Source organism: Struthio camelus, chromosome 14 (assembly GCF_040807025.1).
Source record: "Struthio camelus isolate bStrCam1 chromosome 14, bStrCam1.hap1, whole genome shotgun sequence".
Lineage (NCBI taxonomy): Eukaryota > Metazoa > Chordata > Aves > Struthioniformes > Struthionidae > Struthio > Struthio camelus.
Window position 1 is genome coordinate 17050356 of NC_090955.1, and position 14121 is coordinate 17064476.

The window sequence follows — 14121 nt, forward strand, 5'->3', positions numbered from 1 at the left end:
GACTCAAATATAAGAGAGAGAAGGCAGTTCAGAAAGAGGAGGACAAGGAGAAAGGAAAAAAAAAGGCAATAAAACAGCATTTCAAATTAAGGGAGGCTAGGGTATAACACAACAGTAGGAGCAAGTACGCTGACAAAGAAAGGTCTAATACTTTAGAAATATTGTTTTGGTCATCTGAATTGGTTTTATTGGTTTAATTCTTTATGGATCTCAGGAATATGGAAACAGACAGAACAAACGGCTCAAAACAACCACTGTTAGCAAACACTTTGCTCATTGAGAGACATGGTCAGAACTATATGCTTTGATGACAGTGTTTACCAAACCAACTAAACGGGCTCTACCTAAAAAGTAAAAACTAGCAGAGAGAAAGTTTAGAAAAAGCTCTTCAGAAGAGTAAGAAGGGCTAAGAAAGTATAAGGCTAAATACAGACCATCACCAACAGCAAAATGTTAGAATGCACGGTAGCTACGTAAGGAATAAATCAGGAGTTTATATCTAATCAGCCATCAGTACTTATACTGTCTTCTCTCTCATTTTATGGTAGCCCTATATTACTCTGTCCTACAAGCCCTGGTGGAGCTGGATTAGCTACACACTTGGTAGCTGCATTTAAATAAGAATATGCTGAGACACCTGGAAGTGAGAAACCTTTTGAAATCTCACCAGGTAGTGGTTAGACTTCAAGTCAAATAGATGAAGGCTGCTTAGAGTCTTCATTTTTTTCTTTTAATATATTTATCCTTCTATAATAAAATCCATGTATTTTAATAATGTCACTTGAATATATGCTTACCAAAAAAAAAAAAAAGCAGTAAGTATCCAGTCAACCTGTGAGTAATAATGACATAGTGTTTTGTAATCAGGTTCTGCTCCGAAAATTGAAGGACTCCCCAGCTGTATCCCAAGGAGATAAAGACACAAAGTTTAACAGTGCATAGCTGTAGAGATCAAAAAAGAAGTGATTACTGTCCTCATTTATAGTCCAAAAGAAAAGCACCTAGCTCACTCTCCTGCTGCAAGGCAACTCAACTAGATCCATGTTACTGCAGGTGGATGTCTCTACTCACAGTAAAGGAAATGAAGTTTTTAACATGGAAAAAAAATATTTCACTTCTTGCGATTCATTTATTGTGGCTATAAAGAACAAGTTTATTCTTCCCCTATTTTTCTGTACAGGAAGACTGTTGCCATATTTTCTTCCAATTTTCACTAGTTTTGTTCAAGTACAGCTTGGCCCAAGACACTAAATCACTTTCTAGTGAAACAGAGCTAGTTCTTCTCTCTTCCTTCTCCCCTTCCCCATATACATTCCTCCACACTTTCTTCCTCAGTACAAAAGGAAATGTAGATTTTCTAGTTTATTTTTAAGGTTTTCTAGCTTGTTTTTAAGGTTATTGTGTCTGCTACTCAGTGTATTTGCTTACATCACACACTGGAAGTTTCTGAAATTCAGGATCAGTTGCCCCTCTCCATCCATATGACATAAGAGTCATACCTTTAAGGTTTCTAAGATTTAAAACACTTATCTCAAACAACAGTATGCATTCATTTGACACCCGCTTTATCATATTTGTGGTTCCCAGTCAGTTCTCAGCTCCCTACAGAAGTTATACATAGCAATATCAGCCACTTTAACAGAAAACATGGCAGAAACGGAGACTAGGTAGGACGCATCAAATTAGATGCATTTTTGAGGGCAAAACATTCCTCAGGCCCTCAGTATATTCCTAACAGGCACAGATATTAGGAGCAGCAAGAACACCTGCAACAAGCAACCTCCTCCACTGACCCCTTCCATAAATCAGTGTCTTGACACTTCTATAACAGGTTATGATGGGTGGAGCTAACAGCAAGAGGTGAGGGGAAAAAAAAAAATCAATGAAGAGAACAACCTTTCGCTTGTAATAAGTGCAGAAGAAATCTGTGTGAAAAACAATACAAGAAACCTAATCGCTGCTGCTGGCATGCAGGAAATCCCAAGTAAAACAGGAAGCTAGTGCAAAAGTTCAGTCTCTCTGAGGACGTTTATGCAAGATTACAAATGTCTACTTACATAAATTTGTGTCTAGAAGTGGAAGCAACAATTCTGGCCATCTCTGCTTCCAAAATTATTGCAAGAAAGTAGATTAGCTTAGCAAAGTTTTGAAAATATCTTCTGTTAAAAACAAAAAACCCACCTTTTTCTGTGTTAGAGATCTTCCAGGAATGTACTTTAGATAAGAATCATATTCTTAAACAAGCCATCCAGCAAAAAAACAAAACAAACAAAAAAAAACCAAAAAACAACACACACACATTCAGACACCATCGTCAGCCATCTTTGCCTCCTCAAGCACCATCTCCTTCCTGCAAATTCCCTGGCACTAGAACTCAGGTGTTCCAGTTTTGCAATGTTATCTTGGAGAAAGAAAGGAAAAAAATAAAACAAAACAAATATACACACACAACCAGTCACCACCAAGAAGCACATCCACAATTTGAACCCAGATCACTTTATACATACAGGTTTGCACTAACACTAACCTCACCATAAACTTACACTCGTTCCTCCCTCCATTCGCAAAGAGCACCACTACTAAAATGGCTCTATTTTACCTTTGTCTAGCTAAGCAACTGATCTTCTCTTAAATATGGTCTCCAGCAATTCTCCTGCCAGCTTAAGTCTAGCCTGCACAGCTACCACTAAGATCCCAGCAAAAGAGTGCATGCAGCCAACACTCTCCTATAGAAGGGAACTGGGACATAACCCCTGCACTCAGTACTCTTTATTACGGTCTGCTGGTTGTAACATCTGTATAGTCCTATGCAGGCAAGTCTTTGTCTCTCTTGACCAAGCACGCTTTCCTCATGCCTTATCACAACACCACCACTCGGAAACGATGCACTAGTTATGAACTGCAAGACTGATAACTCCATCTGTGAAGTCCTATAAGATCTGAGGGGAGGACAATTTCAGAAGACACCTGTCCCTGAAATTCATCGCCCCTGGAAGGAGGTCCAAAACCCTTCCCAACTTCTCTCAAAATATGATACCAGATGGATTTTTGCAAAGACTTTCTTATTAGTTGCAAATCTTACAATGATTTTGACATTCAGTCCGACTTGGAAAGTATTTAACCTTTACAAATTAACTGGACAGATACTAAATGGGGTCACAGCAACATCCGTGCAATTCTGCAGAAGTACTATACATAAGAATAACGGAGACTTCATAAAAGCAGTATATTATCAAAGCATTTCATGAAGACCTTTCGGTAAAACTTCTACAGCAACCTAAAACACAGTCTATTATATCAGTACATAATTTGTGTTGTACAATGTGAAATCATTTATTAGCAACAAAAAAAACCTGTACCCTACAGAGCAGTAATGACATTTGAAAGTGTAGAGTATTGATTAGCAGTTGCTTAAGAGTGAATCACCACTACAATGCAACATCTATTCACGGCTCTACCTACCTTCACTGTCAAGATAATTTGCATGGAGACTGGCTCTTTTAACCTTGAAATGTGAGTATTTTCCAGTACAGGATATGAAAACAAAGAGCCATAAATGCATTAAGCAGGGGAATTAGCATTTATTTCCTTTCAAGGTCTAATGTTTTTCAATTGGATTGCCCACTCAATAATTTCCATATTAAAAGACAGTACTGAAAGAATAATGTATCAAACTCACTGAAACTATCTCATATATCTGTTACATATCAACAGCAGAACATACTTTCAATAACACAACAGGATCATGCTGTCCAGGCAAAACCCAGAAAGACCCAGACAATACTGCAGAACACAGATAGTACTGATGGGAGCAAAGTATGAATTCACTGTGGCTTAAAACAGTGCTTTTTTTTGTTAAAAGGAAATATTAAAGATTATGATTGATATTCAAGCAAATTTAGACTACATTTTAAAATATTACAAGCACCCAGAAACTATTACTCCTGCCATAACACTTAAACAGGAGATGAGAGAGAGCATAGATCATCCAGGATATGGTTCTGACTTCATCAGAGGCAAAGAAAATTTTCTCAGTTCCTCCAGAGATGACAGGAGTACATCATAAGAAGGAAGGAAAAAATTCTGTTATTGAAAAAAGGAGATCTCACTGTTTGAAGTCAGACAGCACTGTGATATTTTCCTATACAGATCAATATGCTACCTGAAAATCAGTATAGCACGTAACAGCTTTATCCACCTAGCACATTACTGGCATATGAATGGTTAGTTGGTTGGGTGTTTTTGAGCAAAACAAAATTTTAATGTCCATCCAAAAGAATTCACCTTTATGTCTCCACGTGTTAAATGCCTAGCAAAACACCGTGCAGCACTCAGCAACTAGATTGGCATAGAAAATGACTTTGGGAGATACATAGCCCAAATCTTGTAGGAATTAAATGGGATGATAGTTGAAGCTTTGTAAGTTCCAAAACATCACTTATGTGAAATATCAGAATTAAAATGTTTTAAGAATCTCTGATGCATATTCTGTTATTGTCTAATGCTTGATTTTAATACAATGACAAGAGATGCCTATTTTATAGAATCCAAACTTCAGCAGTTTGAATTATAATGAGTTAACTCTGATTAGAGCTCCTGATAAACTTAATGCAATTTACCTGGCTAATTTTTTTTAAATTATAGTCATATGTCTAACGGTATTTTGATGCTATTTCTTTTTTTCTTTGACAGAAAAAAAACATTATTATTATTATTGCAGGATTAAACATTATTAGTTGCAGCTGGCAAAAGTTTACATTGACGTCCAGCAAGGCAACCTTGTCTGTGCTTTAAGAACTGTACAATCCTACTGACCCTTCCCCTCCCAAAGCAGATAGCAGTATTTGCAGTATCTTGAGCAAAGAAAAACCAGTTTAAAAACCCCAGAACACAAAAAAACAGCATAAGGCTAAATAAAAGAAAAGCAATTAATGTCAAGATGATTGGACTACATTTCTCTAAGAATTTAAGTCACTATTATATGTTTTAAAACTAAAGATAGATGTACTGCATGAATCAGATACACCAGCTGAATGCTAATTGATCTAAATCACCCTCTTACATTAATTTTGCACTGACATTTCCATAGCTGTAAGAATCTGACAAGACAGAGCACCAAATCTAGTTGCTAAGACAAAATGTAATTCTGGATCTTTAAAAATAGGAATGTTATACTGATTGAAAGAGCTGCTTTGAGAAAACACAATGATTTGAGAGGTTCTAATACAAGGAAACATTTGCTGAAAGGAGCAGGCACACACATACTATAGGCTACTTGAAACTAAGGCAGTAAGTGCTTACATAACAGTGAGGACTCAGTTAAACACCTTACATAAGAAAAATCTGTGATAGCTTTCAACAAGCTTGTTTTCAGTAAGAAACCTTAGTGGCAGAACTGACAGGTAAATACTTATTTTCAATTCAAAACTGCTCCTATACTACTAATAAAATAACATCGACCGTTCTAGACCAAATCAAGAAATATCAGAGCTCAGTATGAGGAAAAGGTCTCTCCCAAAGAAATCTGAGAAAGCATAAACCACCTTGCATGTTCAGAGAATCAGATACTCCGTTGAGGTAAAGAGAAGCTTTACTGCATAAACATCAGTTGTTTTTAACATTAACAGAAGGCACATTACCTTCATCTTCTTGCATGTGTTTTATTACTACCATTGTTTTGCTACAGTGTAGAACTGAACATGCACGCTATTACTGTGAACGCTGCAAGTGAACAATAGCATTCCCCAAAGTCAGCCCCTCCAAATTTCTACTTGTAGCAGCTGAAGTGAACATCTTCCTGGCACCTAACCCTTACTTTTCATCCTACACATAAAAAGCCTGGCTTTGCCAGCACACTATGCTCTTGCATTTACCACAGTTCTAACTGAACATAATCAAGAAAAAAAGAAAAGAGGTTTGGGAAAAAAAAAAAAGGTTTAAAGAAATATCAATATTCAAATAAAGCAAACGCCTTTGAAAGTGTAAGGGGAAATACTTTTTCAATTACATTGTAGCATACATCACATAGGAGATTATTAAAATTTCAACTGATTCTTAGGCCGCAGCCGTATTTGCTAACTAGCTGAACAGCATACATGCCTACAGCACCAAGCAGCTTCCTCGACACTGCCAAATCAACATGACAACTGTAAAGCCTCCTTAAATCAGATAACTTTCAGACAATATTGCCTATTTTCTTCTGCTTCCGTTTTGAACACTGCATAGCCTTCCTTCGCTTTGGAGGTAAGTACTAGAGTATTAAAAAAAGCTGCATTGTTAAGTGCTAATTTTGCTTAAAAGCAGCTCATCTTCATTTCTGAAAGCTAGAAATATATATAGCATCTGTGTTTCATCTAGAGTCAGGTCTGAGCAAAAAAAATTATATATCCCACATGTTGTTATGCATCCTAACAGTATAATTAGTTAAGATTACCATAACACAATAAAATAATAAAACATTCAGTTGAGATAGGCTAAATACAGTTGGGGGGGATTTAATAGATAGCTTCAAGATTATGAAAAATATACCTGTCTTCCCAATAGATAGCTTCAAGACTATGAAAAATATACCTTCAAATATACCTCTTGAGTCTTCCCAAAACTCAAGAGGACAGCAATGCTGTTGACTCATTTCACAGTATAGCAATACTTAAGAGTAATTGTAATAACTAAAATCAATATTCACACCAATAACCTGGCAAAGTTCGGCTTTGTCGGGTATCTCGCATAACTTCACTTGCTCAATGAAATTTTAGTATGGGTCAAATGACCTTTAATGTGCAAAAGGGTTGGATAGTGGAGCGTGTCAATAATGGTCCGATTTCAAATGCATTTCTTCAGAACCAGTATGCTTAACCATATATGTTAACAAAATGAAACAAGTAACTTTTACATTAGTTTTTCATTTAGCAAGCCTTTATTAAACTAAATGGTGCCTCAATGCAGTCTGTAATTGAGAAATCTATACAGGTACATGATTATAGGTAGGTTTTATAGCTTCATCCGTTAACAATGCTTAATTCACAATCAGACAGTATGGATTCAAATATCCAGTAGCATTAAAAGAAGCACTGCTTCTAAAAAGAAGAATCTGGACTTCAAGACGACATGTTGACTCTGATCACCCAGAGGCTCATAGTTAATACTAAGCAGATTCTTGATGCCTGGCTAGTGGGGAGAAAAAAAACGCGTGCACATTTTCACATTTAGCTCACTACTGCGCTATCACTGTCAAGCGTTGACAGTGACAACTTCTGCCAATGACTTTGTGTTGAAAATACTTGCAAACCCTGAAGTTTGGTATGTGCTTGTTCACGCAAGCTTACAAAAAGAATATATATTTAAACCATACAAAAAGATGCATGCTAAAGTCAGCTGTCATCCAGACTCATTTGCTACAGTCAGCAGTAGGAAATGCCAAGCTTAAAAGAACAGATATACTTGGAACTTTAAATAAAATTTAAAAGCACCAAAGGTTTCTCCAAGCCACTAGCCAGGCAAAAAGAAAAAGCTAGGGGATGTGAAGAAGGAATAAGGTTGCTCTAAACACCTGTCATATCTGCATTTTGTCTTTCCCCTTTCACTCTTTAAAGAAATATCACAACAAAAGCATGAAACAAAAACACAATAGCTTGGAATTAACATACATTATCCACCTTCAAAAACAGGAGCACAGATTTATTAGTGAAGTAGAAAGGATGCTGATAAAAAGATAAAATGAATAGCTTCCAATTACCTACAATAACAACCACCAATAGGAAGAAATCTTACTACTTCAGAGAGAAAATACATTACCAAAAGGGACAACAGCAGTATCCACTATGAGGAAGAGAAGAATGATTAAAGATTTTAAACTGATTCTTTTTGGATTTTAGCACCACTACAAAACACAGCATGTTCCACATTTTTCTAGCAAGTGTTGGACTATTTATGTTTGGTAGATACAATTCCTAAAATCATTTTTAGTACAAAAGTTGTTGCGCGTGGAATCGTTCCAAAGTCAGATTAACAACATGCTTGTTAGGGCCCAATTAAAATAGTTTAACAATATTTGACTAGATACTAACCAAAACCATTCAAAACTAAAAGGTTCTTCTGCTTTATGAATAAAGAGTTCACATAAGAAATGTGATGATATACAAATACACAGACTTTAAAGAATATGAACTGGAAGTGTAACAGACACCAAAAGTCCAGATTTTGAGGTTAAAATAAAAATCTATCAAATATATTAAGAGTCAGACTATCTAATGGCCTTGGAAGGCAATAACAGACCTCAAATACTTTTGGTCTTAATAGCTCTGTACTTTAGCTTAGTGAAGTTCATATTTTGCAACCCTGAGGATACAACACTGAAAAGATAGATACTGCAAAGGAACTCATGCGTAATCATTAGGTTAGTTGCTTCATTTTAAGTGGACATCATAAGCTTTTGGTTTGAAGTGTTACACAAACCTTGTATTACATAATTTTTAAAAGGTATGAGCCTTTCAAAATAAGTGCTACAACCTGAAGGAATAATTTTCTTCATAAACAGACCAAAATAAAATGTCCCTCTGGATTAAAATTACATCTGAACAACAGCAGAAAGTTAACCTATGGAGTGAATGAGCGGTCTTTGTAGTCTGGAAATGTCTCAGTGTTTTGCCATTTCCATATCATCTTTTGAGGATCATATATTAAACACTGCAAAAATGTAATCTCAGAATCTTTTTAACATATTCCTCATTATTTTTTTTTTCATTAACTGCTACAAAAATAAGCTTTCTAGAATATGAAACTTTAATATAGGTTGCAAATTTAAATTGGAATAGATGTAGTCCCTGATATGTGTCTAATATTCAAATCCGCTTTCTCATTTCCCCTACCCCAATTATGTAGACTTAGACCAATTCCTCAAGTTTTTGCAATACTTCACTAGCTTATTACCCAGCTGTGCAGCTGAGCAGGAAGATAACCACATTCATTCCTCTTATCTGTAATGATGTAATACATCCCAGCACTGGGTTGAGATGATTGGGGAATAATGGGATTGTAAAAACTGCAGAGATGACAAACAACAGTGCAGCCTTCTTTTCCCGATACAGTGAATTGCATGCGTACAGCACAGGCTAAAAAGAACAACAGAATATGCACTAAAATTCTGCTCCTTGAATGAAGTTAACATTTTTCATAAGTAGCAGCTGTTTCTATACAGAATCATCATCATCACAATGCAGCAACCAGACAAAACAGCCGCAGTCCTCAGCTCTTCAGCCTTGACTTCTCAAGAAATAAACACTGGAGTTTACTTTCTGCTGATAATAAAAATCAGTCAAAAAATAAACCAGCTCAAGCCACGAGTCTCCAGATGGTGCAGTGCAACGCAAAGAGTTATCAGGGACTAGCATGTAAAACAAAAATAGACCTCGGACCAAAGGATGCACTGCTCTGCTTTCCTATTTAAAAAATTAAGCCTGCCTCCATTTTCTCTGCTAAAAGCTTGCTTATTACAACTAAAGAGATCCTTACCTTCTGCAGGAGCTGCGAACCCGAGTACTTGGCTGCAATAGATTTGATCTCCCCACCAAACGCTGAGGCCCAGAGCTTCACACTGAAGAGAAAAGGAAGAAAAAAAAAAAAAAAGAGAGACAGGAAGAAATGTAATACACATGTCATAGCAAGCAACACAGACTGTAACAGCTTCAGCTGCACTCAGAAGGATCCAAGCAATTTTGCATTAAAGAGCTCACTAAGGAACCTAAGCACAGCAAAAGATTAGCGTAGCTATTCAAGTATAAGCACAAGCTACCCCGACGGAAAGGCCTCTGATGAAACTACCTGACCTCTGCTTTTCTAATTTAAAGAATCAACTTGTAAAGAAATATACTTTGTTACAGTATAAACATGTATTCAGAGAGAAAAGTAGTAGGTAAAATGGCAGAACAGTTCTGAATGATAAATCCTCACATGAGAGTGAGTTAAGGTAACAGCACCAACTTCAGTAAACACAAGCATCTACAGCCACATACTCCACCAACACATGCTCTTACAATAAAACCAAAGTAGCGCCGAGCGCATTAAAGAACATCACTTTAAACACAGCTGACAGAGGAGCAAAGGTGCCTTGAACAGTCAGATATCTGCAATAAAATACAACTTCAACAGTCAAGTTCTAAGCCTTGAGCATGCTCCTAAGAGCAAAACATGAAAACACTTACACAGACAAGGGGATCTGCTGCTCCGATCCAACCACATCCACTAAGGTTGTGTTAAAAGCTGTCCAGAAGATAAAGAAGACCCCCCAAAAAGCCCGAAGAAGATTCAAAGTCTCTGGCATGGTGTCTCTCTGTGCCTGAAAAGACTTTAGGAAATTCAAGTAAAGCTGATTTCAGCAGCAGTGGGGTTTGCTTGCTGAAGCCTCTTTTCCCACCCTTACCTCTCCCCCCACCCCCAACAAAGCAACACTGGAAGAAATCACAGCTCCATCCTCATCCCTCCCAAGAATGACCCTCTCTGGGTAATGGAAGAAGAGAACCAGAAGAGAAGCTCTAATGACTTGAAAACTATTGTGTCCTTGGTAACAGCAAAGCGTTTTCCAGCACTACTGCAGCCACTTGCATGTAGTTCTTTACAACTCCGCAGTCAGCAGCGTGCTGGAGTTACTTCAGTGACCTACTGCTGCTCCAAAGTGCCCTTAGCAGCAAGAAAGCAGACTATTGATTCCAACTGGGGAGGCTGTCTTCTTGCAATTACTGCTCACTTTGCAAATGGAAAGCTGCCTAGAGGTCTCCCTTCCCTCGTCGGTAACCTCCAGCCTTCATCCCAGATCAAGTCAGCCAGTGCACTGGTTCAGTGGAGCAGGAGCAGCAGCCTTTTAACGGGATGGTGCGGAGACAGAGCGAGAGGCAGGCACAGGAGGAGCTGGACCAGAGGGAGGATGCCTGCGTATGGCAAGAGCCGAAAAAGTCTGGAGGAGCCGAAAGTGGAGTTGAGCCCCCGCGGGAAGGAGAGGGGAGCGCGCTGCACGCTGCCGGGGGGCTGAGCTAGGCAGGGTCGGCGGGGCCGGGCGGGGGGGCCGCGCACACCCACCGGAGGGCCCGGCCAATTCAGGCAGGGCAGCGCTGCGTGACAGGCGCCCGTCACACGGCCCGGAGAGACGGAGGGTCGAGCGCGGCCCCGCGCCGGCGGCCGGGCGCCGCGGCAGGCGGGCAGCGAGCGGCGCAGCGCCCAGACCCCGCGGCGGCGGCGGCGGCGGCTCCCGCAGCCGGGCCGGCCCCGCGGCAGGGCCGGCTCGCCCATTTCGCCGGCTCCCACGGCACGTCCTTGGGCGCGAAGGCACGGCGGCGGCTTCCTCCCACGTCTGAGCGCGGCAGCGAGCCGCTGTCCGAGAGATGCGGGCTAGCAAAGGCTTATGAATGAAAAGAAACGCAGCACAAGTAAATCAATGCGGGCTAACCGACTTGAGCTTACGAATAAATTATTCATTCGGGCTCGCAGAGGAATCCCCTTGATATAGGGAACATAAGCTTGCGAGCTCCTCCACGGAGAGGACAGCGTGGGGAGCAAGAGGGATTGTTCCAGGTATTTTTGTTGCTGTTGCATTTCAAAACCTTCCCTGCCTCCTTTTGCTTTCCTTTCTGCCCCTCTGCTCGTTTCTCACCTTCCCTCCACTAAACCCACACACTTAAAAGGCACTCGAACTTCGATGTAAATAAGCGCGGCGAGAGCTGGAGCTGATCTGCACACACGGGCTGAGTCATCCTCGCGTTGTGCAGTGGAGCTCCGCGGCCACTCTCCTCTCTCCCCTCTGTAGGGGGAATTAATTCCCCAAAATATTCACGGAGCCTTTGTATACTGTGCGTGTCTCGTTTCAGATTTTCTATCTTGAGGCTGGATATGCCGTACCTGTATTTTGTTTCACATTACCATTTCTAAAAGCACTGAACAGTCTGCTTTAAATATCAAAACCTCTACTCCACACCTGGCTGTTAAAAGCTTTGTGCTTTCTCAGAAGAAACCAGAGGTTTAAAAATACACACGCTGCCCTAGGGAGACTATACGGTCCAGAGCGGCTTGGTATATTGCAGGTTCATTCCATGTTGGCCAGTTCCCAGGGACAGCAAATAGAGCATACTTCCATCCGTACCCCTACCTTTACTTGAAGGTGAAATGAAGAGTTTCGTTAGAAGGGACACTGATACTGTTCTGTGCATTAATGAATCATTTTGAAAGTGCTAAAGTCTGTGCTGTCAGTGTGGATTTTTTAAGCAGCATCTTACATACGCGGCCATGTCACCAGGTGTTCAGCCTACCTACGGGCAAAAAATGGAAAAACGTGCATGGCCGACTAACCGTATATAATGAATTATGCAGCCCTTTGAACATTTTATATTAAAAAGTACCTTTTCAAAACTAGGAAGGAAACAAGAATGGTAGACTGCCACACTGCTTCTCCTTTTTAGGTTTAACATGATTTCTGAACTTGATATCAGGAAGGACATTCGTAAGGCTATCTTGTGGGACTCAAGCTTCACTCTAACATGAAAATAGATCTTATATGCTTCAAGTCACAGTTCACTGATGACAAGTAACAGCTTGCTCGAGTCCTTTAAAGAATTATTGGGAGCCCTAGAAACTTTTTGAAAGCTCACACAATGCACCAATGTGTTCCAATAGTCTGAGAAATTTAATATGTATTAAAATCTGGCCACTAATTATTGGCCAAAAAGATGATAAAGCCACTTGTCAAACCCTGACTTTACATTTATTACACATTCAATACCATATCTGATTCACAACTTGTATACCTGGCATGCATAACTTGCACGTATACTTCACATTTCTTTAATGCAGAAACTCTCTCTGCTGTTACCAGTCTCAGAAAATACTCACTTGAAAAAGAAATTTATGCCAGACAGTACAAGAATGGCCACCTCCTTCTGTGTTACCAGGTATTTATATCCCTTTATTAAACTGTAAAGGGCTTTCAGCATCTTTCATTAATGCACACTGGTATTGATTCCTTTTGATAGTTCAGTGAATGGAAAGCAAACATAAACCATAACAGTGGTTTAAACACATGTGTATATGTAAACCACTAAAAGAGGAGAGCTAATATAGTATCCTGGCCTGACTACTACTGACTGTTCCTGGTATGCAGACCTCTACAGTCAAGACACAAGGTTCAAAATTGTGATGTTATGGCTTTCAGTTTCTCCTCATGTTGACAAGATGGGGGATGCAGAAAAACTTTACCTAAAGCAGGCTTGACTGATGACCAGTGGGAAAAAAAGAGGGAGAGGGAGAGGGAGAGGGAGAGGGAGAGGGAGAGGGAGAGGGAGAGGGAGAGGGAGAGGGAGAGGGAGAGGGAGAGGGAGAGGGAGAGGGAGAGGGAGAGGGAGAGGGAGAGGGAGAGGGAGAGGGAGAGGGAGAGGGAGAGGGAGAGGGAGAGGGAGAGGGAGAGGGAGAGGGAGAGGGAGAGGGAGAGGGAGAGGGAGAGGGAGAGGGAGAGGGAGAGGGAGAGGGAGAGGGAGAGGGAGAGGGAGAGGGAGAGGGAGAGGGAGGTTAGTTCTGCTGAAAGGTTTAAGTCCTTTATACTGGAAATATAGCAGTGTGCTTCAAGATTTAGCACTACCTTGTGATACTGTGCAGCAAGTCAGAAAACTCCTGAGCTTCAGAGAAGCATAATAATGAAATTCATATTTTAAGATAATGCTGCATTTGTATCATGCACTTATGCTTTTAAGGATAACTGCTGAATTTGAAAGATTCTTCAAGCATCAGCCCCACTAGAAAAATATACGTACAAATAACTGAGCAGAAAACAAAAACACCTCAATGCCTAGCAAACTTTTGTTCTAAAAATCAAAGCGGAGTCCTATACCAGTAAACGCAGGAAAATTATTTATATGCCAGTAGTATCAGCAGCAGGGGTCCCCATACTAATTTACTGAACTGAAATCCTCTCCCCACCCCGCCATTTTTAAGGGGACAAAAAATGTATATAATTTCCTGCTCTGTCTTTGATGATCAAGTATAACAATGCATTTTAGCATTTTACAGAAAATGAAGGAAGCTACTTTCCCCACAAAAGCTAAAATAAAATTTAGACATATGAACCACGAAATAAACGTTGTAATA

General features: G+C 39.8%; 1 protein-coding gene across 3 annotated transcripts in view; it reads right to left on the bottom strand.

The window, feature by feature from the left end:
- The window catches only part of CACNA2D3 (calcium voltage-gated channel auxiliary subunit alpha2delta 3), a 476420-nt gene extending 465411 nt beyond the window's left edge, over nucleotides 1-11009 (bottom strand). For all 3 annotated transcript variants that reach the window (XR_696027.2, XM_068907198.1, XM_068907199.1), the window contains exons 1-2: nucleotides 10200-11009; nucleotides 9511-9592 (exon numbers count right to left, since the gene is read on the bottom strand). Coding sequence is in view for 2 of the 3 variants with exons in the window: in XM_068907198.1 (XP_068763299.1) it covers nucleotides 9511-9592; nucleotides 10200-10318 (201 nt within the window). In the remaining variant the exon portion in view is untranslated. The remainder of the gene's footprint in view (nucleotides 1-9510; nucleotides 9593-10199) is intronic.
- Nucleotides 11010-14121: the final 3112 nt, after the last annotated feature.